This window comes from Alosa sapidissima, chromosome 23 (genome assembly GCF_018492685.1).
Source record: "Alosa sapidissima isolate fAloSap1 chromosome 23, fAloSap1.pri, whole genome shotgun sequence".
Classification (NCBI taxonomy): Eukaryota; Metazoa; Chordata; class Actinopteri; order Clupeiformes; family Clupeidae; genus Alosa; species Alosa sapidissima.
In genome coordinates, this window is record NC_055979.1 from 24,450,166 (window position 1) to 24,477,869 (window position 27,704).

General features: G+C 46.2%; 1 protein-coding gene and 1 long non-coding RNA gene across 2 annotated transcripts; both read right to left on the bottom strand.

The window, feature by feature from the left end:
* Positions 1–944: 944 nt before the first annotated feature.
* On the bottom strand, positions 945–11,934 carry LOC121698022. The gene is made up of 3 exons (XR_006026674.1): positions 11,374–11,934; positions 10,956–11,021; positions 945–1,226 (listed from the first exon to the last, which is right to left on the bottom strand). It is a non-coding gene; the product is annotated as an uncharacterized LOC121698022 (long non-coding RNA).
* A 3,839-nt stretch (positions 11,935–15,773) lies between these two features.
* lonrf2 (LON peptidase N-terminal domain and ring finger 2) lies at positions 15,774–26,413 on the bottom strand. Its single transcript, XM_042079728.1, has 12 exons — positions 24,620–26,413; positions 22,115–22,233; positions 21,668–21,790; positions 20,892–21,041; positions 20,216–20,429; positions 19,594–19,696; positions 19,286–19,400; positions 18,928–19,049; positions 18,630–18,788; positions 18,361–18,523; positions 18,062–18,211; positions 15,774–17,783 (listed from the first exon to the last, which is right to left on the bottom strand). Exons 1-12 carry the CDS (start codon positions 25,401–25,403, stop codon positions 17,625–17,627), a joined length of 2,361 nt encoding a protein of 786 aa, XP_041935662.1. The 5' UTR covers positions 25,404–26,413; the 3' UTR covers positions 15,774–17,624.
* Between the last annotated feature and the right edge of the window lie 1,291 nt (positions 26,414–27,704).

Sequence of the window (27,704 nt, forward strand, 5' to 3'; positions counted from 1 at the left end):
GAGGTTACATTTTCATACCGTTACATCCCTAGTTGTCAGTCTATCTGATGAGCTGTGTGGTGCAAGATGAATTTCCAAAAGGATCAATAAAAAACATCCATCTACCAGACAGACACACACACACACACACACACACACAGACTGCTTAATGGTGGAGAGGGCGAAGTGGAACGTTATCGTTTCCCTCATCTTCTTCTCCGACCTAGCTGAGCGGCGCACCTTCAAGACATATATACTGTATATACAGTATGCATGTGTGTATATGTATGTGAGTGTGTGTGTGTAGAGTGTGTGTGTGTGTGTGTGGAAACAGAAGCCCTATTAAGCCGAGAAGAAACCCACATATGTTGCTTGTGTGCTGTTGTGAGCGAGTGTGTGTGTGTGTGTGCGTGTGTATGAATGTATGTGTGCTAATGAGAGCATGCAAGTGTGTGGAATGTGAGAGGGCCTTGGGTTGAGCTCGTCACCCAGCGCCCAGCAGAGTAAACTCACATGTGCCTCCAAACCCAGCACACTACAGCACAGCCCAGCCCAGCACACTAACCCACACCCCAGTTCCACAGCGCTCACGCGCTAAAAATAGACTTTAACCCACAGATTCAGCCAGTTAACCCTTTACACCACTCCTTCATACTCTCTCTAACACACATACACACACACACTTTCGTTTCACATCTACCATGCAGACTATGTAACCACATGCATATTGTTCAAGAGGTGTTCAAGTCAACAGCAGAGTGCTGCACGGTATGTCTGGTAGTGGGGATCAAGACAATATCCAGTCAAACCCAGACAAGAGCTGCTTAAAGACTAGTGTCGGGAGCCATACACTTAACAATATCTATCATCATAAGACTATAGTATAGACCCCCCCATCCCCCCCGAGTTGGGCCTTCTTTTAGATTAGATTTGATTAGATTCAACTTTATTGTTATTGTGCAGAGTACAAGTACAGACAACGAAATGCAGTAAGACAACAAAATGCAGTGCAATTTACAAGTAAATCATTAAATCCTTAACACCCTCGTGCGTTGTCACGGGCGCAGGGAGGGTAAACCACAGCGCAGGAGGGTTCAGCTCGGCGCCTAACCAACAGAGCATGTGTGCAGGAAGTGATTCAAAAGTAAACAGCCCAAATGCAAACGACTGCTGCTGGCGAGGGGGTGGGGGCAGATAACTGTCATACATCAGATGGCCTCCAGGGGACCCAACCCAACCCTCTCGACCTAGAGAGCAGACAGAGGCAGAGACTGAGACGCCTGTTAAAAGCACAACCAGGGCTGTGGAGGCACGGCAGAAGCTAACGGCGGAGAGAGAGAGAGAGCGAGAGAGAGAGAGAGAGAGAGAGAGAGAGAGCGAGAGAGAGAGAGCGAGAGAGCGAGAGAGCGAGAGAGCGAGCGAGCGAGCGAGAGAGAGAGAGCGAGAGAGAGAGAGAGAGCGAGAGAGAGCGAGAGAGATAGAGAGAGAGCGAGAGCGAGAGCGAGAGAGAGAGAGCGAGAGCGAGAGAGCGAGAGAGATAGAGAGAGAGCGAGAGCGAGAGAGCGAGAGAGATAGAGAGAGAGCGAGAGAGAGAGAGAGCGAGAGAGAGAGAGAGAGAGAGAGAGAGAGAGAGAGCGAGAGAGATAGAGAGAGGGGGGAGGGAGGGAGGGCGAGCATTCTTAGACAATAAATGAGACCTTTGAGTGATTAGAAACAGATGACTCAACCGCCATTTGGTGACGAGGGCTAGGCCAGCCCTTGCCAGTCAGACGAGAGTCCAGTTATCCAGCCTGCTATGAGCGATGAGCACAGCCGTGTTTAGCATCAAGCCAACAAAACAGTTAGGAGAAGGGGAAAAAAAAAAAGAGAAGCCCATGTTGTGTTCTCAGAGTTTTCAGGGGGCTCAGGCTGAGGAACTGTAGCTGAGGGCACTGAGATCATACTTCCATTTTTGCTCCTCTCCCGTTTCACTGGGTTCAAAACAAAACAGAACTCTGCTCGGGTTCACCCCCCCCCCCCCCCTCTTTTCCAGTCAAACCTCACATCTCATGCAACTGGGCCAATGAAAACCTTCCCGTTTTCCCCCACACCAATTACAGCCGCTGTTTTCCCTGGCATCGGGTTTCTCTTTCTGTTTTCTGGCCAACTCATCTCGAGTTTAGTGGGTTTAAATCTGTCTGTTTTTAATCGAACAACACAATGCGACAGCATCTTAAACTGATCACTAAAGTGCAGGGTGTCAAAGGCACAGCTTTTCTAACCAGTCATGTGAACAACCCAAGTCAGCACGGCCCACGGCCAGCGATTTGTTGCTAGGCTCTCTGTGCTGCAGGCCAGGCAGAGCTCCGAGTTCTCCCAGCCCCCGAACACAGTTCTCCAGCCAATGGACCCAACCCCCCCCCAGGCTGAACTCCGAGTACACCCAGCCCCCCAACACAGTTCTCAGAGCCTATGGTCTCCCGCTCCCTCCACGCCCAGGGAGTCCTGCTCCATATGGCCATATGGAGTATTAGACAGCATTAGGCAGCTTGTGCTAAGAGGATGGCTGGGGCCCACAACTAGCTAGGGCCTGTGCTGTGCTGTGCTGTGATCTGTACTCTGTGTGCTGTTCTGTGTTCTGTGCTCTGTGCTGTTCTTTGCTCTGTTCTCTGTGTGCTGTTCTGTGTTCTTTGCTGTTCTTTGCTCTGTTCTTTGTGTGCTGTTCTAGGTTCTGTGCTGTTCTAGGTTCTGTGCTGTTCTAGGTTCTGTGCTGTTCTGTGCTCTCTGCTGTTCTTTGCTCTGTTCTCTGTGTGCTGTTCTGTGTTGTGCTGTTCTAGGTTCTGTGCTGTTCTGTGCTCTGTTCTCTATGTGCTGTTCTGTGTTCTGTGCTGTTCTGTGCTCTGTTATGTGTTCTTTCCTGTTCTTTGCTCTGTTCTCTGTGTGCTGTTCTGTGTTGTGCTGTTCTAGGTTCTGTGCTGTTCTATGCTCTGTGTGCTGTTATGTGCTGTCGGACTCCTGCCACTGTTCAGTGGTCTGTCCACTCAGCTCCACATTCACTTCCTGCTCCAGGTCAGAAGCAGGCGACATTTCTGGTATACATTCAATTCATAAAGATTCAGGAGGAGGAAAGGGAGGGTGTTATGGGGACATTTGATACACAAATGATAATTGCGTAAAAGGCTACATAGCTAGTGTCCAGCAGCAGATTCTTCCATAACTGGTTTGGGGACAAGGGATTCAAAGCTTTGCTCATAATGGCAAAGATCTGCTCCCAGGCCAGATGTTAAGGGCAGACGGCCACATTACACAAAAGGCTGAGCAAGAAAACTACACCTCTGAATACATCTAGATAAAGCCTAAAAAAAACAACAGCGTATGGCATCCGGACACACACATACACACACACACACACACACACACACGCACACACACACACACGCACCTACTCACACACAGTACAACACAGAGGCCAAATATAGTACCTTTCCTGATTCGTTAGTTGCCATGGGACCAAGCAACTCAACAGCAGCCAAAGGCTTTTCTTAATGATCACTGGGACGACAGGCTAAGTGTGGAATGAAGCCAATGCCCTCCCCAACACACACACACACAAACGCAAGCTGACAATACAAGGTTGTGCACACTGAAACCAACAACAAACGCATATCGCACCTCTACGCATCTCTTAGCTTAAATGTAGGTCTTAAACTGGAGCATCAAATCAGGCCTAGGTTATATAGGTTACATGTTTACATCAGTTAGTCTTCACACATCGAGGACGAAATTTGTTACCATGAAAAATTTGAGACTTAACGAATTTCGGTGTGTATTTGCATCGAAAATTCGGCCATAACTGTCGAATAACGTAACGGCCATAACGGCAAGTAAATTATTCAGGCCGCTGGTGCCCGGTACAGACTGCAGGAATGGGAAGGGGGTGGGGGTGGAACGTGGCAGGTGCTAGGACCCAACCAACCCAGCACGACCTGTGGGCTACACAGTCTGACAGAAAACGGGCCAAGATATTTATGGCTGGTCTGTTACCTGGAGTCTACTCTGGTAGTTCAAACACACACACACACACACACACACACACACACACACAGACTGAAGCCTAATCTGGTAGTACACACACACAGTCTGGAGCCTAATCTAGTAGTAGTACATACACACAGATATACTGAGGCTACATAAAATCAGTGTCTGAGTTTGGACAGGCATGCGTAGTTGGAATTGTGGAAAGCGGGGGTCTGCCAGGAAGAAAGCAGCATCACGGAAAGGAAGCAAAAATGGCAAAAAATGGCAGACAGGAAACAGAGTGGTGACAGATCACGTGCGACGGGTCTACACACAAAGGCAGAGATTCCAAAAAAAGAGGTGGAGTCAGAAACAAAAGTGGGAAATATTTTGTTTCCCCATGCATGCCAGAGTGTCAGAGTGCTTGCGTGTGTGTGTGTGTGTGTATAAAGAGTTAGGACGCCAGGTCACTAGGGCTGTCACTTTACGTTCAAAAATCGATTGGACCAAACAACACAAGTTTCGAAAACTAAAATAGGGAATCAATTTTAACCAAATATGTACACTATTAATTTTAAAAGAATTAAACAAATAAAAAAAGATAAATGTAACAAAATTCACAAACAAGAATATAAGAATATAAAATAATTCCGAAGTGCAGTAAGCATTGCGAAAGCTAAAAAGAAAATTCCCAACAATTTTACGCACCAGAAACAGCTGTTTCAATCAGCTGCTGTGCTGCTCGTGTTTAGCCAAAAAATGGAGGACAACGCGATCAACCTGTGCGACATGTAGAGACGAGTGATAGGCCCTAATAACTTGAGTTCGATGTGGAAGTAGGCCTACTTCGGATTTTTGGTATATCAAACTATGGAGAAGAACAAAGCGGTAGGCTATGCAAACTGTGCTACGTCTAATCGTAAACACAGACACGGCTACGTTGAAGCCTGCAGTCATGTTTGTCACTGATGTAATGGCAGTCCACTCGGCTTATTGTTTTTCGAGAATGTTGCACTCCTTTGTGATTGTGTCATTGTGCACGAAACTTCACGCCAATAAATCAGAAATATTGCTGACTTGCGTCTACAAGCGCCCTCTTTACGTTTGTCCTAATGTCTGTTAGTTGTTTGTGGATTGGCCTATATTTGGCGTTGAAAATGGAAATGTCTTTAGACATAAAAAAATCGATTCACTTATGTCTCAAAAATCAAACAGGATCTTTTCACAAAAGTGACAGCCCTACTGGTCACCCAGCAGCTCTTTCAGACCCAGAGAGGAGAGTGTATGGGAAAAGCCTGGCATACCCCGGGGAGGGCAAGGGACTGTGTGTGTGTGTGTGTGTGTGTGTGTGTGTGTGTGTGTGTGTGTGTGTGTGTGTGTGTGTGTGTGTGTGTGTGTCCAATCCACTGGTCTGGCTATATAAGGCCATAATACGGCTGACTAACCCCTTACCACAGCGAGAGAGAGGGAGGGAGAGAGAAAAGAGAGACAGACAGACAGACAGACAGACAGACAGACAGACAGACAGACAGACAGACAGACAGACAGTGTGTCCTAATAATTCATTCCGCGTTAATTTAATCATTACTCTGCTTTTCGTTGCTGAGCCATCAGGCTGTTTTCTGGCAGCTGTTCTTGCCAGCTGGTCCACGGCCAGAGTGATGAACTCCTCCAGGTCTCTCCTCAGGCACCCCTTGATGCCCAGCGAGGCGCCTCTCCAGCCGCAGACCATCCAAACCTCCGCCCAGGGGAGAGGGCACAGCACCCCATGCCAATCCTAACCTCCGCCCAGGGGAGGATGCAGCGTGCCATCCTAACCTCCGCCCAGGGGAGGATGCAGCGTGCCATCCAAACCTCCGCCCAGGGGAGGATGCAGCGTGCCATCCAAACCTCCACCCAGGGGAGGATGCAGCGTGCCATCCAAACCTCCACCCAGCACCCCATCCAGACCAGGGGAAGGTACAGCAGCAAAGTCGTATGAAACGATTAGTCTAGAGGTCAGGGGTCGTTTGCTGAATTCTATGACTTCTCCAGGCCTGGACGAATAAATGGGATTTTACAATTCCTCTGCAGTTCCATTACTTTTTCAGGTTTTCTATGAGCGTGGGAACCCTGTCTGTGCTTCTGCATTTGTGCTCATTACAACTGTACAGAAATCAATGCAAGGGTCATGGGGGAAGGCTGAGGACAAACAAAAAAAGCAGTGCTTACGTAACTGCGTTGTGTTTGAGCGCTGCAACTGCCCAGAATCGGCCTGCAACTTGCGGCATCTCAGACTGGGTTGCAGGCGTCCTAGCAAGGGGGCTAAAACCCATGAGTGCTAACATCTCTTACTAGCACATCTCGAGGTGTCGAGAGGGAGGTTTTACTTGACGCAAATCCTGCACAGCCATGGTACCAGCTAGCTACCGTTACACGAACACAAAGAGGTGCCACCCCAACTCCACAGTCTTGCTCTGATCAGCTTACATCACGAGCACACAATTTACAACTCAAGAATACCTTTGACAGAAAATAAAAATCAGAACATTACCTTTGATATATATTAATAAGAGTGCAGACTAGGCCTCGTCCACCAAAAGGAACACAATCATCTCACTCTGGGGCAAACACACACATGCCCCAAAGCTGCCGACAGTGCGTGGGAGGGATCAGGCCAACTTTTCCTTGAGGCAGGCAACCCTTAGCAAGAGGGCAACCCTGCCCACTGATGTTCTCTCAGAGGCAGTAATTTCGGAGGACTCCCTTGGAACGAGATGTGATGGGGAGACAAACTGCTCCAGCAGATCCAGATTTCCTTCAGATCAGGCCTAATGAGTACCAGGAAGCGGCTTTTTAGGAGCGCTGGAGTTCCAGCATGGTTTCATTACGCTCGCTCTCTTCTGGGACCTCCTCCTTAGTGCACTTCATTAGAAACACACTTGGGAACTTGATGCACCCGCATTCATAGGAAGATCATTAAGAGGCTGTGCACGCAGTCCAAAACTGCAGCTGCAAAAACCAACAAACACACCCGAACGAGGTCTGAGCTGATTTTAGGATAAGTTATAGTCCATATTAAAGATTGCCTTGTCCATCACGCCAGGCTATGTGTTTAACTAATTGCCCTCTGTGCGATGGGACTTTAGCTGCCAGCAGGCCATGAACATAAAGCACTGTGACAATCTGGTTCAGCACAGCTCCAGCACTACAAACTCGCTGGCAAGACAGCTCGAAACCTCGGTGATGTACAGTTTGACATAAAACGTCTGGATGTCTCTGAGAAGTTGCACCCAGACTGAAATACTAAAGAGCTGCTACATCCCTGAGGGAAGACGCCAAATGTTAGGTTGATAGAAACCTGTGTGGGTTGTTTATTGGTCATGTGACACACTACAGATCATCAGGTGTATTGTCTTCTATGTGTGTGCTGTTGTTTTTCACTGAAAATTGGATCTGAAGGAACTCCCAGCCAAATTGTTAGCCAATAAATGATACATTTGGAGCCAGAGTGTGCGACGACAGAAAACCATCACACGGTCCCACAGGTTGGGAGATCATGTCCAGTATGCGTCGTGCAGAAACAGAGACACAAAACACACAGAAGCAGAAGCCCACAGACGAGCGGAGGGAAGAAAAGAACCAGAGAGAAAAGAGAAGAAGTTTCTCCAAACTGCCCTGAAACCCAGCAGAGACAGAGGGGATGGAAAAACTGATGGAGGGCTTTTTTTTAAGCGATAGGAAAAGGCAAGGGGAAGGACCGCGTGTGGGTGAGGTAATCTGTGTGTGTGGTCCTCATTCACCCACACAAAGGCCTCCGAAACCACACGCAGCAGAGCCCTTGTTCACCAAGTCTTTCAGTCACCAACATCCCCACTCATTTCTGCTCAGTCCACCACAACCCGGCACGGATCCGGCCCACATCGGGCCCACTACTGGCCCGGAACCAGCAACTGCACTCCTCTTTCAACCAGTTAATGTTATGCACTAATGTTATGCACTAATGTTTATGCATGTTATGTAGTATGCACCAAACACACAGACTGCAACCATCATGCCCATTTACACCACAGTCCTCTACGTTATCATGTACACACACACACACACACACACAATCTGAATTAGTAAGGTCCTCGAACAGGCAAAGTTGAACAGTAGGCACTGAGTATACTGGGATAACAAACTTTCTCTGAGAGAGAGAGAGAGAGACCATTGGCAAGACAAGAAATGACACTGCAAATTTACACTTGGTTTAGAAAACAAACACGTACACCTCCATTTTTAAACAAAATAGATGATCATTGGTCATACACACTGACAAAGTCAGATACCTACAGTAAACTAGAAAAGAAGTTTTCAACCACACACAGACATCGAGAGTGTTTCAGTTAGTCGAGGCCTGAACTGCCCACTGGGTAATTTTCCCCATTTAAAGACTCAGAGACAGGGCCGTTCTTCCTCCCCACTCGCTCTCCCATCGGCCGAGCGGCCAGGCCGAAAGCGCCACAGAAAGCCAAACAAAAACACCTTTGTAATGAACCCCTCCCACTGCCCCCAACCCCACAGCTGCAGCTCAGCCAGCCAGCGCCGCCTGCCACTGTCCTGCCTGACCATTGGTCAGACCAAGGAGAGACCAGATGCACTGTCCAATCAAAGAGGTTGAGACAGATAAGCACTGTTTTCACTAACACACAATCTCAGAAAGATTGGGGCGGGGGGCGGGGGGAGGGGGGCTCTTGATTGAAATGAACAGCTCTTCTGGCAAAGTCGTTTACTCGGACATGTTGCCAGCAAGCGCATCCAACTTTTCAGCTTTTAGCAGCAACGCAGGAAAAAGGATCCAATTAGGAAAACGTCAAACAAAAATGACTGTGGCTTTCTAGCTAAGGGACGTTGCCAGGTCAAAATCCTAGATCCTTTCCAAAAGAATTAAATATTGTGTCTCTCATCAGAAAACATCCTATTCTATTATGATTCAGTTCTGGCTAGTGGTGCATCCCTAACAAACATGGATTTGCTTTGACAAAATGTAAGTAGCTGCCTTGGGACGCCATTGCATGAAGTCATGCTTTGAGTGCACATTTTCACTATACTAGTGATGACCACTAATAAATCCCTTACACTGTATTTCTCTGAATGAACACATTAGTAAGCCATCCTGGGTCCTTCACGAAAGATGTTTAACTCAGCTTGAAAGAGATGCAAAGGCTAACGCACTTATTTATCTATAAATAGCTATAATGTACAGCCTACTCTTCTCTGTTACAAACAATTCAGCCGCAGCTCCCATTCCAAAAGCCATGTCATTATCTCGGCAATGGGAGGGGAAGAGAGAGTAAGACGAAAAAAAGGCGGAGGGAGGGGGAGAGAGAGAGAGAGAGAGAGAGAGAGAGAGAGAGAGAGAGAGAGAGAGAGAGAGAGAGAAGAAAGAAAGAGAGAGAGAGAGAGAGAGAGAGAGAGAAAGGAGAGAGAAAGAAAGAGAGAAAGAAAGAGAAAAAGGAAATTCTCTGCTCAGGTCCACATGGCCATCTGTTCATAAGGGATAGAGATGGCATGTACGCCAGTTTTCCATTAGGGGACATTTTTAACCCAAGTCACACGTCCCCAGTACTCTGAAGATGGATTAGTTGAATAAACGTTAGGAAGATGATTATTCTTCAGTGCAGTCATGTAGAGTAGACCTATTGCTCTGGCACAAGTGGTGCTCTATCGCTTATTCTAGAGAGCCAGAAGAAGTCACATCTTTCATTTGGTCTTAGTCAGCGATAAAAGTCCCCAGAAAAAGAAAAGCCTTCAGCCCTTTCTGCATAATTACTGTTGACGAGGGATCAACACAGGTTACCCAGAACGGCTTTCCTCAGATACACTCTAAAGGACACAACTTGACACTCTTCAACTAAATGCTTGCTGCCAACACAAAGGGGACAGAGCAATGCATATGATGGGGTTACAGCTGATAGTCAGAGCTGATTCAAGTTAACTTGGAGGTGGAAAAACTTCAGGTAAACAACCGTGTCCACATCCACCTCTTAACTTCGGAGAGGGGGGGGCTATGCACTGCAGAGCGGCAGACGTTCAAGGAGAGGTGCAACTGAAGTTAGCAGGAGTGCTTTTCATGGAAAAGGTTGACTGGCTTGGCTTGCCAATATGAGGCCTTCTTCAGTCACAATTAGACTTTGCTGCTGCTGCTTTCTTATCTGCACAGAGCAAGATCATGAGGTGGGGCAGTTGATCATAGAGAATAAGGCTTGCATTGTTAACAATGCACTCAAGAACAAGGCATGTTCTTCTATGTTTTGAGTAGTGATTAGTCTTGGTTGCACAATAATTATGCATTTGAGTTTACATTTACATGTGAGCCAAACGTTCAACTGTAAGGTTAAACGTCTGGGTAAGGACAACTTGACAATTTAACATTTTCCTTGGGCCTTTATCTACATGGGAAGGCACATGGCCAAGCATATTTGGTTTAGTAATATTTCCTGGTCCTAACACACATTTCCCAAGCTTCAAAAACAGGATATGACGAGAGAGGGTACCACAGGCGTTGCTACCCAGAGAATCCAGTCCGGGAGATTCTTGGTGTCTTATTCATCTCTGGTGAGTTAGGCTACATAATTCATAATCAAGCACCAGAACAAATAACTGACAGAATATGACTAGACAGAGAGAAAAAAAAAAATCACAGCAGATGGGAGGCTAAATCCAGCTGACTTAAATTCCTTCTCCTTATACCCAGCCTGTTGACAATGATGCGGGCACGTTCTATGAAAAATAACTAAGTGCGATCATCAGCACTGCTTTGGGTGGAAATGACGAGCTACAGAAAAATAATCAAACTCTCGATGCCATATTTGGAGTGAGCATGTACGGCCAATGCCTACTAGTTAAATGTTTATTTGAAAGGTGAAACTACAGTCAGAGATTATTTGTTTCCAACACATTTCATGGGGCAATAATTATAAACGGAGCCTAGGGAAACTTGGTTAAGAGGAACCAACCTTGTATACTTGTCCATAGGTTCCATTTCCTACCACTTCCACCAATTCAAAAATCCCGGCAGGATCCTGCAAACAAAGAAATGTTCAGATTTGTCAAAAATGGTTCAAATCAGATAAAGAATAATACAAATCATTAGTCAGTCAAGAGGAGCTTAAGCTAGACGAAGATAAACGCAGCTGTTGCGCTCATCGCATACACATGCCAATGCATTGCAAACAAAGGAAAGCTCACAACTCGGCGGCGATAGCACTCTGTTCGTCAAAATAGTGAGAAATACATTGTCCAACACTTGCTTGAAGCGACATAAAAAAACAATACTCACTCGAATTTTCAACTAAGTAAACAAACATTCGATTCGTAAGACAACACATAAATAAATATCAATTAAACCTTGTAACCCCCTCTTCCAATACTCACCCGCAATGAGGAGAGATCTATGTCTACCAGACTTTTAGCCGGGGAGTCGTTCGCCATCTTTTTAATAATAAATAAAAATCGCAATGTCTATCCTTCCGTTACAGTGACAGGGTATCCTCGAAGCCGTATCTCCACATTTGCGGCCGCTCCCTCAGCAGTGTAAAAAGTGCCGATGATAATTCACGGCAATGCTCTACTTTTGTTGTCGAGGAGACAAAACTACTCCATGTTGAGGTGGCAGGCTAGCCTAGCCTTGGGTCCCGATTCTCTCTCCGCCAGATCGAGCTTAGAGTCGCGCAAACACAGGAAGCCGGTCGGCGGAATCACACAGAAAGGGCAGGGCCTCAACGTAGCAACAGAGCGAAGGGGGGTAGACATGAGCACGCAAAGAGTGGAGAGGAGACACGAGTTTAGGAATTAGTTTGACTCATACTTCACAAAAGACTACAAAGCAATTGGCCTCAAATAACAGTTAGATCCACGCCGCGTTGTGTTAAGCCGAGCTGCCGCTAGGTTCTCGGACATGCGCACGTGAGGCTATCTCTATCAGACGCTCTAATGATTGGGTGTGGCAAGGGAACAAATGGTTTCAGGCGGACCGGATACTCACCAAATAGCCTACAGGAGAAAAACTGAAAAGCAGAGTATAAGCCTATCAGGTGTATGGTGATAAATTGGTGATTACCTAGACATACACTGCAAACAGACAGTTTACACTGTGTCTGACGTTCCAGCCTATAGTCTGTGGTCGCTGCTGTTTTGATCATAAATATAGCAGACTGCATCTTGTATGAGTCTGGACGAATGTGGTTAGGCCTATATTGTAAGGCGATCCAGTCCAGTTAACAGTTTCTCACTTTTTTATAGATACTACCAAATATGCATGTTGTGGTTAAAACCAAAATAAGACAGCCTATTTGTTTATACACACACAGTGATTGTGAGCAATCCGTTGAGTCCTGCTTCAGGGGGTGTGTAGCCAAGGCATAGCAGTTACAAAACTAACTGACTCTTCACCGTTGAAGGTGGGTCCCTGACTCTCTGGCCGCCTGTCAGGATAGACCGGTTTGGCCGTCTCAGAAGAGCAGAAACAGCCTATAAGCCTAGTGTCAGAACCATACTGTCAAGTTTGCACTAGAACAAATAAACCAAAGCACCATCTTTTATTTGAGGAAAAAAAACAGAATCTCTCTCCTTGGCCTGAAGTAATTTTGTATACATTGCACTGTCTTCTATTGTCGTCTTCACTTGATCTCTGTACCATAGAAGACACTTTGGCAAGAAGGCAACAGTACAGCCTAGATTAGAACATAGGCTTGTTTGGAGCACAAGGTCATGTTAACAAAATGAGTCAATAAGAGGATATGACGTAAGAGGATATTGAGATTAGACAGAGGTGCTGATTCTCATCAAGTGAGTCTCACCTTAAACACACCTTGCAAAGAAATGTGTCATCTTATGAAATCCATTAACCATCAAGCGGTAACTGGGTCTGGGACAAGGAAACTCTGGCTAATGTGTCCGTGCGTATTGCATTGCACAACATGTTGCCAAATGTTATTGAGTGCAGCTGATCTACCGCAGGGAGAGTTGCATGTGTGGGTTTGCTGAAATACAGCGGTTTCACAACCCCTCTGTGACTCCAGCATGGAGATGTACCGCAGGACTAGAGGATCAACTCACATACCGTCATCACAGCCGTCATGCTCCCAACCAGCGGGGCCAGAGTAAGGGCAGGGGTAGGGGCCAGTGACAGCATGAGGTGAGGGCCAGAGTCAGGACAGGGGTAGGGGCCAGTGACAGCATGAAGTGAGGGCCAGAGTTAGGACAGGGGAAAGGGTCAGTGACAGCATGAGGTGAGGGCCAGAGTTAGGACAGGGGTAGGGGCCAGTGACAGCATGAGGTGAGGGCCAGAGTTAGGACAGGGGAAAGGGTCAGTGACAGGGCCAAGTCCACAGATGAGCTCATGTTTGAGTTTCACTGATACAGTTCCCTGTTTCTCTCTGTATATCTCTCCACAGTGGCATAGACAGGAGAAAGTATTGGAAACAATGAATAGCTTCCAATATTCTGTACAGGTCTGTGGAGATTTGGTCTACATGACAATGTTCGTAATGATATTATCTGGTATTTATTACAATCATACATGTGCTGACTCTTATCATTTCCATAAAAGACACAGATTGCCTCAAATGTATGTCAAATAATGGTTCCATTAAAACAAATCTAATCTTACTGAGCAAGTCACACATGTTGTAACTGACCAGTATTCTATCTCTGAAACTGGGCCTTGGAAACTGGCTGATCACCTGAAACATTTCCAGCCTGCTCTTCGTAAGATATCAGTCTCCTCAGAAGTGGCCAGGACACTGAATCTGTCCTTAAAATAATGGACAAGTTGGCTGGCTTATCATGCAGGGCGTGTCTGCCGCAGTACTGCAATCACTTCATCCATCAGATGTATTCATGAGGCCTGGGGTTCGGTCTTGTCTCACACACCACTGTCACTGGAGAACGAGACTATAACACACACTGTGAAACTAGTGACAAACACTGCAAAAATGCATCAGTGTGTTATGGAAATTTTGTATTATGAATACTTTGTTTGGATATTCTTAAATTGTATGTGTTTTGCCATGTCTGCAAATTACTTCTGCAGAATTCTTTATTGCATACCTGAACAGACACTACAAAAAGGCCATTAACATTGGCAGGAACCGTACACAGATTCTCACAGACACTACAAAAAGGCCATTAACATAGACAGGAACCGTAGCCTACACAGATTCTCACAAAAATAACATTGCCAGGAACCGTACACAGCCACTGTCTCAGCCTGATGATGTCATCATGGCCACAACTGTGTTTGTAGCTGGTAACTGAAGCAGACTCACCTTTGACATTGGCCAATGCATCATGTTTTATGGCCATCATTTTGTCATTCCTGATGACTAAAGGGAGATTCCCATGTGTCTTCTGAAGGTGATGTTCACTGTACTGTGAACTATCTCATATGTCATACTCACTGCATAACATTTGATGCTATGGTGTGTGTTGTTAAGCAGTACTCTAATTGTGTAATTGAAATGATATATTATTATTTGGAATGCTGCACTCTTCAGTGGCAAATACCAGTAGAGGAGGGATTTAACAGCAAACATTTGCTGTTCATGTTTTGATTATGGGCCACTGCCCTCCTGAAATGAAACACACACACACACACACACACACAGACCTAAAATGTTGTGGAAACACTGTAACAAGGTTATCCGGAACCAGGGAGTTCACACCAGCCGTGTACACGTAACTGCACAGAAGGATGAGGGTTCTTTTTTTTTTTTTTTTAAACCTTAACCACTCAAGGATACGAACTGTGATGAATTATGTGTTGTAATGCTTCGAGGCACATGTAGATTATTAACCCTTAAAGGTGTGGTGTTCAAGGTTCTAAAATTCTATGTTGAATTCCAGATATTCTTTAGAACGTTCATTATCCAACATTCCCTTCACACCGGTGTGACACCTTTAAGGGTTATGAGACAGCCTCCTGGCAAGTTCATCACCTCCATGGTCTTCACACCAGCTTCCCTGCCTGCATGTTAGCGTCACCCACTGAAACGCCTCAGTATTTACCATCTGTTCAGGTGTTTGCACTGGAAACATACACGTGAAGGTCCCAACTCAATGTCAAGGACTGACAGCACATTACTTTACACTGGAGAGAAGATTAGAGATCTCAATTACATACAGTAAAGCATTGCACTCATTGAAAGCATCACGGCAGACCGTCCAGCTTGAAGTCTCCCAGTCCAGACGCGGACTCACCAGGTCGGCGGGGGGGATACCAAGGCTTCAAACTATTCATCACATTTATCTAAACATAATTTCGAAAGACTTTTTTACACGTTGAAACAATATCAAGGCTAATGTACCAGAGATTTTGACTGTGTTTGAGTGTTGGTGGGATATGAGAATTTAATCCTGAAACCTGAAAAATGAAATTGTATTCCAAAACATACCCGTTTAATGCATACTGCTGAGGCTGTTGAGAATGCAGATCTGTGATGAATCAACTCATTACTGCTTCCAAGTGGAGACAAGATGGTACTGCAGGGCTGAGCAGTGGCCTAAAATGTAGGCCCTAAATGGTCTTTCTCAGGGGCTGGTGCACAGATGTTCCATTTTAAAAGTACAAAATCCCCAGACAGTTGAAATATACTAATAGTGATGACTTTAATAAATGATCAACTGCTGAGCTAACCACATCCTATAAAAAAAAGAGACCCTGGACAGGTTATACTAGAAAATACTAATTTGTATACCCAAAATAAGAAAGAAACAAATATCCATCCACAGCAATTAAAAAAGAACGGCACAAAGAAAACATACCAGTGAAACGCTTTCATCTCAAATACAAAATAACTTTATTTTCATCATATCTTAAATGTACAAACTTGGATGAAAAAAATGCAGCATTTGTGTACCATCCCTAAACACACGAGGGTTGATGAACACTTGTGTACCATCCCTAAACACACGAGGGTTGATGGAACACGAAGATTAAATCATGCACAATCACAAACAGAATAAGTACACTGTAGAAAAATATTTAACAAACAAAAGAGCAAAGGCCTCCAATTGTACATCAATCCAATCACAAACAACTGGCAAACCAAAACAGACATATACGTAAACTACAGCACACATGGATTTATATCAATCACACACACACACAAAAGAAAGTGACTTCCACGCATTGACAAAGCTCTGACGCACGCAGGGTCCATACACCGAGAGACTGCACTAACAAAACCACTCAACTTACACTAATCTTACTTAAGGGTGGAGACAACATAGGTACATTAGGTCACCCCATACTTGAATGTTTGCTACTTATTCGAGTTAAAAAGGTAGGTCATGATAACTTTAAGGCCTCTGATTTTTTTTTCTCTCTCAGTGGCGTCGAGTATAAACCCACTCAGTTTCTAGGGACTACTGTAGTGTGAAGGACAAGTGTTGGTTTTCCAAATGAGGTGTAAAGAACAGGAGTGTTCAGGGGTGTTGGGTGGCCCCCTCTAGCTTATCTATCTCATGTGCATTTAGCAGAGAGCATAGATATGCGTGTGAAGCAATGAGCCACAGAGAACTAAGTCCAATTACATTCAGAGTGTTCCTCTGGTATGTACACTGTGCAGAGGAGCGGTCTCCATCCAACCAGGTAAAAATTACGGCTCCTCTCATCCCAAAACGAGAACCAGTCGGTTGTGCGATGAGTGGTTTCAACACAAGTTCACTTCATGTTTTAAGACTGTCAATTAAAGCTGCAGAGAAACGGAATGAAGTCATTCAGGAGAAAAAGGAAGCGTTTCGATTGGCTATGAACTACCAGGGCGTTGTGCACTTGTATAGATGCTGCCATGACGTGGGAGAAGCTTCATCAAGTCCAACAATGGCTACTCTAAAATGGAGGTCTTGTGTGTCCACATGATCAGGCTCGGGTACAAGTTAAGTTACAGGGGAACATATCTGGGGCAGGGCTACAGATCCTTCTGGTTTACTACTACAGCAGAGCAGGAGCTTTTGAGGTTGAGAGCTCCCACTTTGCCATTGAACACGGTGACCAGCCGTCCACAGAGGTCAACTGTTCCATCAGAGAGTAAAAAAGCCGCCCCTTTGTGAGGTACAGGAGCTTCAGTACAGGGCGAACCAGTGTGTGTGCGTATGACAGGAAGAGGAAGAGGAAGATGAGCGTACAGCCAGATTACTAAGCTTAGACTGATGGAACCGCACTCAGATACAGACGACAGGGAAGCGTTTATATTGTGCGGCTCTTTCGCTCACTTCAGCTGCTACGGTGCCATAACTTCATTCTCCTACAGGGAAAGCAGGCGCTGCGAGAACCTAACTTGCCCACGTGCTGGATGTGATGATGCCAAAGTTCAGGAATCCTAAGGAGACGCTTCAGACAATCAGCGCTAGTTTGACAGGGGGTCATTTGTGAAGCTCTGCTCTGAGCGTGGAGCAGGGCTGATCTGATCCGTTCTGTGGAGCCCTCATTTGGTCTAAAACAAGCAGCAAGTGGAGTGGCAGACCTGTGGAAGAGGTCAGAGTGTTCCGGAGTGTTCCATTCTCAAGACCTGCCAGTGCGTGGGTCATCCTCTCTGCTCCTCCTGGACAGGGCCCGAGAGAGGAGAGGGGGGGAGGGTAGGGGGGTGGGGTGGGGGTTGGTGGAGTGGGGTGAGGGGCAGAGGTTACCGCGGGCGTTTGCGTGTGACAAAGATGAGGACCCTGCGGATAGCGATGAGGCGGTCCTTGAGCGAGGTCATGGCCAGGATGGTGAGCTGGGCCCGGTTCTCCAGCGGAAGCACAGCCAGCAGCCACCAGCACCATGCCGGCCCATTGGGGTTGCCCTGGAGACAGAGGAGAGAGAACGGTGAATGCAGGTCAGTCTCCAGCCCTGGGAAATGGGAGTTAACATGCTCTGGTACTCACTACAAACCTTAAGATCCCTGAATAAATACTCTATTGCTATGTTGCAACAATATGAACTTGTACAGATGGATTTGTGCAGATCTATATGTTGCTTTTCATTTCTTTATTTTAACCCTCATCAAACCATCACATTACTGACTACAAGAATAAATGAGCTAATTGTTTCAATGGTTATAAATGTGTAATAAAAGTGTACCTGTGGATCAGGGTCTTTGACGGGCAGGTGTCCGAAGTGGCTGAGGATCTGACTCTTCATGTTGTCTCTGAGGGACGTGAACCAGGCCGTGGCCTGATCGTACACGGAGTCGTGCAGCTTCACCAGCTCCGCCAGCTCCTCACCCTCCACCTGAGACACACAAACATACCCATCAGAGGGAAGACTGAGATGGGGCTCGCTCACACACACACACACACACACACACACAAACACACACACACACGTCTTCATCTCCCAAACTCCCCACTATGCAACCCAAGAGCTGTAGGCGTAGGTACCTTCCTGTCCTCCAGGTAGTCGATCTTGGCGGTGTGGTAGCCATCCCTCTGTCCGTGGCTGAGCACTTTGAAGCGGGCCGCGCCCACCGTGTCCACCACCGAGCGCCCGTCGGGGAAGAACTTCACGTCCTTCACCTCCAGCATGCAGCCGTAGTCTGCAAACCTGCAGCCGAAGCATCAAACCATGGTCAGCCTTCTGTGCAGGTGTGTCATATTACCTTCTCTATAGGAGTGTATGGGTGTGTGTGTGTGTGTGTGTGTGTCCTTACCCTTTCACATCATCTGCAATGCACATGCCGAACTGCTTGGTGCCAGTCTCCATGGAGCGTCGGATCATGAGGCGGTAGCGCGGCTCGAACACGTGCAGGGGGCAGGGGATTGTGGGAAATGCCATGGTGCAGATGAAGATGGGCACTTCCTGGTTCAAGCTGAAAGGATTGAAGCAGAATAACAATCAGAACAACAATTAATCATGCACAATAAACACACACTATATTCAAGATTTTAAAAATGTGTGTGTGTGTGTGTGTGTGTGTGTGTGTGTGTAGACATCCATGTGAGACTCACTTGGAGAGCTCCTTCATCTCCTCTTCATGGACTTTTTTCCTCTCGGCCAGCTCCTCTGCCAGGTAGCGCTGCAGCACCTCCTCCATTAGGAAGGTCTTACTGTACCCCCTACTGGCCAGGTACTGCAAGTGCACACAGGACATACACCACTGTTAACAATACAGCTATGGTACGGCTGGCATATGTCAACTGCAGTGGGTAAGTGAGTACGTATGAGAGAGTTCAATAACTGAATCAGACTGTGTGTGAGGGTGTGCGTGTGTTCTGCATGCATGTGTGTGTGTGTGTCTCTGTCTCTTTCAGGGAGTGTGAATGAATGAGTGTGTGTGTGTGTGTATATAAGTATGTGTATTCTCACCTCAGACAGATTCTCTTTGCAGAGCGGGCAGTTGGGATTGTGATCCATGCAGCGCTCCAGACACTTGAGGCAGAAGGTGTGTCCACAGGGGGTGGTGACCGGTTCATAGAACAGCCTGGAGAGAAGGAATGGAGAGAGAGAGAGAGAGAGAGAGAGAGAGAGAGAGAGAGAGAGAGAAGAGAGAGAGAGAGAGAGAGAGAGAGAGAGAGAGAGAGAGAGATGGAGAGGAGGAGTTAGGTCAGAGACACATGGAAAGCCTGTTTCAGCAGCTCTGCTCTGGTGTGAGAACAGGAGGGGTGTTAGTTTACCTCATACACAGAGAGCACTCCAAATCTCCACTGTCTAGGAGGTCCATAGGCACCTGCCTCACACCTGGAAACACGCGCAGGGCTGCTGACGAACTGGGACAATCTGGAAACAAAGACACACGAGCCATCAGTTAGGCCACTCCAAAAACAACCCAACCATTCGCAACAAACACAGGCACTCACAGGAGACGACCCAAAGTGCTTTACAATTGAGGCCAGCAGAACAGATGATGTAAAATGCATAGATGAAAGGAACAGAGATTAATGGTGGAATGACTTGCTTAAGTAAAACAGAGGTCACATTTATTTTAAACTTTAGCCATGATAGTCTGTTAAGTGCCTTTGCACACTCCTGTACAGTAGGTGGCGGTATGCACCAAAGAGTTGTAATCCGCCAATAAAGCAAAGAAGGAGAAAAAGAGGTCACATTTCATCACAGACATAAGTCCTAACTTCACTGGACATCCGCAGGTAAACGGATGAGCCGTTTAAAGTTGAAGTGAAGTTAGGACTTGTGTCTGTGATGAAATGTGACCTCTTCTTCTTCTTCTCCTCCTTCTCGGAAAGAAAACAAGCAAAATGTCTCAAAAAAAGAGAGAGAGAGGTGAGAGTGAAAAGGTACCTGCGGGCCGATGGAGTTTGCAAGGGGGCGCTGGGCTGAGCTCCCCGGACCCCTTCCTCTTGAGTGTGGAGGGCACGGGCAGGGCGGACAGCACCGCCGTCAGGCTCTTGGGGTTCTCAAACAGGCCGTCGGGTTTGGGGATGGCCAGAGAGGAGCTGCCAGAGCTGGTGCTCTCACTGCCCCCGCTGCTCTTGGACATGCTGCCACTGGCGTCCTGTAGGCACGGCAACAGAGGAGGCGAGAGGGGTGGTGTGAGACTTGGCTACAGATAGTTTACTGATTAAGAAAATACGTCGCATGCGTCCATATGCTAATGTGGTCCACTGGGCAGTGATGGCTGCTGATTTAGAAGAGCGGGTAGATGCGAGAGAACATCTGGAGGTGCATGATGTCAGAGAATGGAGGTGCATGATGTCAGAGAAGGGAGGTGCATGAGGACAGAGTGAGAGGAAAGAAGTGGGTGGAAATTTGGGTGGGTGTGTCTAAATTCAAAGCCAACAACTCTCAAAGCCATCCTATAAGTGTTCAGCAAATGGTACAGGAATCGATAAGGAATCGTATCGATAAGCCGACTCGACAATTGCATCGATAACGATAATTTCTTAACGATGCCCATCCCTAGGTGTGTGAGTGTGTGTAAGTGTGAGTGACTGACAGTGTGTGGGGGTGGTCTCACCTTGGAGCATCCCGGTGCGCCGAAGGAGGGGGGCAGCGAGTTGACCAGGGAAGAGGGCTTCAGACGAGACGACGGTCCACTCTGCCTTGAGGGCAACGGGGCAGAGAGACCATCCTCCTCAAACACTGACGAGAAGAGCTCACCCAGGACCTGTGTTAAAACACAAACAGACACACACACGTTAGAAATGTGGCATAGACATCAGACAGACATCATAGGCATCAAGTTTTCTATCAGTATTTCTATCTGACAGACCCTGTCTCAAGACTCAATCATTAACTTGGTAATAGGAATCCTGTCTCAAGACTCAATCTATTAACCCGGTAATAGGAATCCTGTCTCAAGACTCAATCTATTAACCCGGTAATAGGAATCCTGTCTCAAGACTCAATCATTAACTTGGTAATAGGAATCCTGTTTCAAGACTCAATCTATTAACTTGGTCATTGGAATCCTGTCTCAAGACTCAATCATTAACTTGGTAATAGGAATCCTGTTTCAAGACTCAATCTATTAACTTGGTCATTGGAATCCTGTCTTTCAAATGCACTGACCAAGAGTCACAACCTTCCAGTGTCTCCCAGGAACTTATTCCAGTCCCATTCAGGCCAATCATTAGGAATGACCTGGATGCTTATTACTACATTGGACAGGACTCTGGGGGGAAGTGCTGGTAAGTCACACTGTGTGTGTGTGTGTGTGTGTGTGTGTGTGTGTGTGTGTGTGTGTGTGTGTGTGTGTGTGTGTGTGTGTGTGTGTGTGTGTGTGTGCAGTACCTTCTGTGCTTCGAGCTTGACCACGCTCCAGCCTGGCTTAAGGGCCACGCAGTAGAAATACTGCTGCAGTGCCTCCTCTGCCCTTCCAGCTGCACTCAGAGCCTTCGCCTTTGTATAGTGGGCCTGGGGATTTATGGCGAGAGAGCATGTAATAAGAATAGACCCTTTCAACAATAAAAACAAAGCTTGAACATTCTATTTGGTTCCCAATCTACTTCCTCTGCATTAAGATAACATATGGAATGTTAAAAAGGAAGTCTTGTGGGGCCAACTATGATGCTGATAATGGAACTCTCTTTAAGGGGGTATAGTATCCTGTAATGAGGTCAGAGTGGGCCATGGCATGTAGGTTAGGGGGTCAGGGGGCCAGAATGTCTGGTGCTGGACCAGAGATTTGTGCTAGTCAGACAGATATGTCACTCCAGGGTGTGTGGCGGTCATACTCACTTTGGGGCACTGAGGTTTCAGTCGGCACACGCTGTCCGCGTCCTGGATGGCTTGGCTGAAATTCCTCATTTCCATGTGCAATTCAGCGCGCCGTCCCAGCAGCCTGCAGATAGAGGGCGCTGTGGAGAAGCAAAGAGAGGCTCTGTCAAAAGTGCTGAAAACCACTAAAGAAATGGGGACAATTTATGAAGCAGAGTTTAAACTTGTAGCCCAGCCATGGCATACACACCCAAATTATGACTCATTCCAAAAGAGAGACTGCATACCCTCAGTGTTACTCAGATAGAAAAAATTTTGCTTATATAAGTATGTGTTGATGTAACACGTTATATAAATGCACTACTGTGACCTTCTCTCAGGAACCTCAAAAAACTTTAATTGTGATGGAATTCGCTAATATCAGAGCTCACTGATACTCTGGATTATTCCAAAGTATAAAATATAAACTCATAAAGAGCTCCAAAGTCAGCCCTATATATCTGGCGCCAGACACATAAGCAGACAATCTGCTTGCATAAAATCCAGGTCAAAGAAGTGGAACAGCCCCCCCCCCCCCCCCGTTCTCCGCATCCCACCACAGGCCTGACCATCCCTCACGGAACGTTCTGGCACACCTGTGCCTACTACTGTTACAGACTGAAAGGTAACACAATATGAGCCAGCATTTTTCATCACTTCAGTGGTATGACGGACCACAGTGTAGGACTGAACGAAAACCCTCAAATTGCCACTTATCACTGACCTGGGTTATCAGTCCAACGGGGGAAAGCACGGTCACAGAGTAGATTCTCTTCATTCTGGACACACGTCATTGCCAATTTGACATGTCAATGTGGAGGATACAAATACGTTCGCATTGGGTTTGTTGAGAGCCAAAACTGGAATCACGGAAAAAGCTGGATATGAGCAATGACTGACCCTTCCAGTGGCTAGTGAGACAAGATAACTGATGATAAAACAAAGTCCAAACTTTACTTCTCAAAAAAACTGTATTTACTGATAGCCAGTGTTGAGCAGGCTTTAGACTAGGCTCACATTCTTAGTTTAGAAGCACGTCTCTGTTCACTGTGTGATGGACACACACACACACACACAACCATTTCCACTGGGCCCATTTTTATAGCACACAGGGGACATTCACACAGCACCACCCACGCTCTATCACACACAGTGAGAGAACAGAGCAACACAGTTATTGCCATTGGACGCTGATACTGTGCTCAGTCCCCAGAGTCTGACCATGACACAGCAGCAGCAGCAGCAGCAGGCCCGTTGGTCTCTCACCACTACAACTCGTGTCTATTGTTCTCTCTCGTCATGTAACGACCCAGTATAGAGATCTGCTGTCCCCCGCCCCGCACTACTGAGTGCCCTACCTTACATAAACGGGTCAGCATCCAGCGACCCCGCCTGCAAAACCAGGTCAGGCCAGAGCAGATGCACAGGCATGCCGGATCCCAGGCTAGATTAATCAATCTGTCAGCAAATGTGACTTCCCTGCTAACTTACTTACAGAAGAATGGCTTAGACAAAGCACCCAAATGTTTCAGACAATACTACACCGGCAATGTTTTAACACTGATGTGTTCTGTGTGCTATGCGTAAAAAAAAAAAGTTCGAATAAATCCCTTTAAGACTGATTTCTACTGTCAGGTCACCCGCAGTATGAGCATTTCCGTCTGACATAACCATGTCTCTATTGAGGTTACTGCGCTCATAACAGCATTCCAACAGGGCACTGAAAAGCTCAGAGGAGTGTCTGCGACCTGGCCTAGTTCTGCAGGAGCGTAATAGGGTGAGACACATGCCCTCTTATGAAGTTAGAGACCCCCAAAATGAACCCACTTTGACTATGATACTGCACTGGGAGGCCAGGGCGCCCACGCATTTCACCCCAATCCCATACAGCCACGATGACGTTCAAGTAGCAGATGGTCTCTCTGGGGTGACGTGTGGCGGACGCCAGCAGGCCGCGAGTGTTTGTTTGGTAACATTCGAGCGTGTGAAAGCTCTGTACCAACACACACGTCTGTTCTAGCTCTCAATATTTTGCTGTATTGTAGAGATGACACATTTCATGTTTTACAAGCCTAAATGCTACTATCAGAACAAGAGCACACCGGCAAATTGCTTGGGAGTACACGCATGCGCAAACACAACAATCTAACTTTCATAACACCCCCTTCACTCTGATATAAGTATTATAAAACCGTATTGCTCCATGAAAGTGTCATTGCTTTCTCTATGTAAAGTTGGTCATTGCATTTCGTTTACAACTGTGCAGTCCATAAAGGTTATGCAACTGCAAAAGTCTTCAGGTTAAGAGGGGAAGTGTGGGCATCTGCATTACATGATGTTACATAGCTTGTTGTTAACTAGCTCAGCCTACTTGAAGTGGCGACCCCTGTAGTCGTTATATGACCACTACAGCCAAATGTAGGTCAATCAGTCTCGTTGCAAAACCAGCTACTCGGATGAGATGCAAATTACTTGCCAGTTTCTTACCTATTTCCACAGCTTTATTGAACTTTTCCAATGCGTTGGCCAGGTCATGTTTCTTCCACATTCCGTCTGCTTCCAACCAAAGTCGTCTGGATTTGCTTTCCGATTCAAACCATTTATCCAAAAGACTGCTGAGTACAACATTGACTCCATTAAATCCATGAATACGATTCTCGCCGTGTGTTTTGTTTATTTGGGAATGACAACTGCTGCACTCCTTTGCTTCAGTGTCTTCCAGGCACCGCTTGCAAAATGTATGGCCACATTCTAATGTAGTTGGTTCGGATAACAGACACTTGCAAAGTTTACAACTAAATAAGTCCAAACATTCATCTTCCTCCGATCCATCTCTGTCAGCGCCCGTGCACCCGTTGTTAGACCTGCCACTTGTTTTTGAGTCGTGAGACGTTTGTCTTCCGTTGACAATGGTCTCAGTTTTGGGGTCGCTCAACTCCTTTCCGCGAATAGTCCGCGCAATACTTTCAACCAAAAGTCCGAGTTCATCAGGCAAAAGCCTCTGAATGTTTGCTGCTACACGATATGAGTCCAAAGCGTCCCCTATCCGACCAGCTCGAGCTAACGCGTCCGCTTTGCGTAAACACAGTCCCCGGTCAGGCTGGTGTAGATCTGCCAGCTGAGAGCTGTAGATCTCCACAGCAAGGTCGAAATCTCCAGCCCGACAAGCTTCCTCTGCAACCTCAAGCATTTCAGGACATAAACCCTGTGCGTTAGGGTTCGATATGTCATGAACAAAATGTTCCGTGTGGTTTTGTATTCCCGCGTCCATCGTTGTGTAATTGGCAGCAAAATGTGGGTTAAATTACACAGCTATCTATCTAGCAGTGTTACACAAGCTTCTTGCTAACACGAAGAGCGCCTCCTCCCATGTCCCAGTAAAATTATAAAACGAACCCACCGCAAAAGTAGGCCCTGCCCTTAAACATTACAAAAGTCAGATTGTCCAAACTGCCAAAATTAAGTGGAGCAGACAACGGCTACAGAAGCCCCACTTAAAGTGACTGTTGTATGCTGATTAATACCCTAGACATGTTTCATAACCAATATAGACCATAATCGCTTCCGTAACTATGATGCTCCGCCAAGAAGTCCTCAGGTAACGATAGCCTAGTTTCTGTAGTTGTGAAACGTTATCCTTTACCAGTCCCAACATTTCCTTTCAAAATGTAATATCATGAAAATATATATCTACTGAGCCGGCTGACTTACTTATCTAACCTATCCTGGTGCACCCTAGCTTCAAACTGGTATTCTTGAAGGTCTAACGTTAGAGTGTTGTTTCGCAACACATTCGCGTAGCTATGTAACGTTGCTCTACTTCACCCGGTGAGCCCGATCGTTTCAAATACAGTCACTATCTGCCTTCCCCATTTCCTCCAGAAAGAATGTCCTTAATTTTCGAAAAAACGGCCACTCGACGTCCACTTCGCTCAATGTGTCGGTTTTTATATAAGACCCGATACCATTAACATTACCGACTAAATGGCCGGTGTTTACGTAAACCCTAACTTAGCGCCAGCCAGCTAACGGTTATCTAACCTAAGAAGAAAACTCTTGTTGCCTTTCTCTTGATTTCAGTCACTCATTGCAGTCCCGAGGCGTGTTCTGTAGCTCGTCTACATCATGTCACGATCCCGGATTCAATTTTGTTTGTATATATTGTATCCCTGATTTCAAAGTCGAATGAATTCGTTAGCAAGGCACTAGTACCACACATAACAACACATTGCTGGCTAACGAAATCTGCTCACACCGTCATCACCGTCCCGATACGCAGGCGCCACGTGACGTGCAGTGAATAACGCCATTGGTGAATTAAACATCTACCTTATATAACTACATAAATGGTTGTATAATCAGAGTTGGGTCTAACCGAAGAAACTGAATGAGCACAGTCCTCATGCAATCGGTGGTCAATGAATTCTATGACAGTTCAGTTGCCTACACACTATGAATTATATTTCACTTTGAATTCCCTTGCACTACATGGACTTTTTGTTATTAGCCTAGTGGATGGAAGCCTAATGCATTAAGTGAAACCCACCGCAACGCTTTGTTTATGCAAAGATTTATGTAAGAGGTTAGGCTACTTTATGTAACATATTTATTGGCCTACATAGAGACGAGCTAGATACGAGCACTGGCGTTATGAAATTAACTAGGCCATTGTTCAGTTTTTAAGCAGTTAATTTCATATATCGAGAATGTGGTCATTTGAAACGCTCACTTTTTGTAATTTAGTTGAATTTCAGTTGTTAGCCTATCATAAACACTGTTATCACATCTGTGTTAATATCTTCCACCTCTGTCATATTCAATGGATTGTTCATTACACGTAGACTACCTGGAATAGCCTACGTATTACACAAAACATGAACAATCTAATCATGCATATATTTATTACATAACTCCGTCAAAAGAAATATAGTCTATAGATAATGTTTATTACGGCGCCATGTCCATTAAAAAACTGCCATCCCAAATACTATATGCAATGCAGATACCCCCAAACTATAGATTTGTTTTTGAAAATGGCAATTGAGCAGATGTAATATTTTCCAAAAGGTGCAGCTAGATGTTATCAGTGATTGCTTCTATTTCAAGAGAATAATGCATCTTTGCAGTTTATATGCTATCCCGACAAACACGGGACGTCCACCGGACCTCATGCCGACATTCACGACGTCCCCGATTGGTCCCGAACGTCATGTTCTCTAGCGGACGTTCCGGTGACCTATTGACGTCCGGAGCAAGTTATCGTTTGGTTATTGCGTGACGTCCGGTGCAGGACTTTCTGGGGACGTCACCGTCAGGTCCCTCGGATGACATTTGCATTTGGTCATTTCAAATACCTCCTAAGGACCCGACAATAACGTTATACCGGGGACATGGTGGGGACGTTTGTTTATTCACACATGGCAGCGGAGTTGAGAGCGTTCTGGCTACCGCCTGCAGGACGGAGACATCACATCCATGCACGACTTCACGTTACACGTCTGGGGATGACTAAAGTATCTATCTATCTAGTCTCTAGCAGTAGCTGCATTAGCCTACCGTAGTCTAAGCCAAC

Excerpts from the sequence above, each read along its gene's own strand:
- lonrf2 (XM_042079728.1), bottom strand. The coding sequence starts at position 25,403 with ATGGACGCGGGAATACAAAACCACACGGAACATTTTGTTCATGACATA. Across the intron at positions 21,042-21,667 it reads TCAAGCTCGAAGCACAGAAG|GTCCTGGGTGAGCTCTTCTC; the intron begins GTACTGCACACA and ends GTTTTAACACAG. Across the intron at positions 18,212-18,360 it reads ACTACCTGGAGGACAGGAAG|GTGGAGGGTGAGGAGCTGGC; the intron begins GTACCTACGCCT and ends TGTGTGTCTCAG.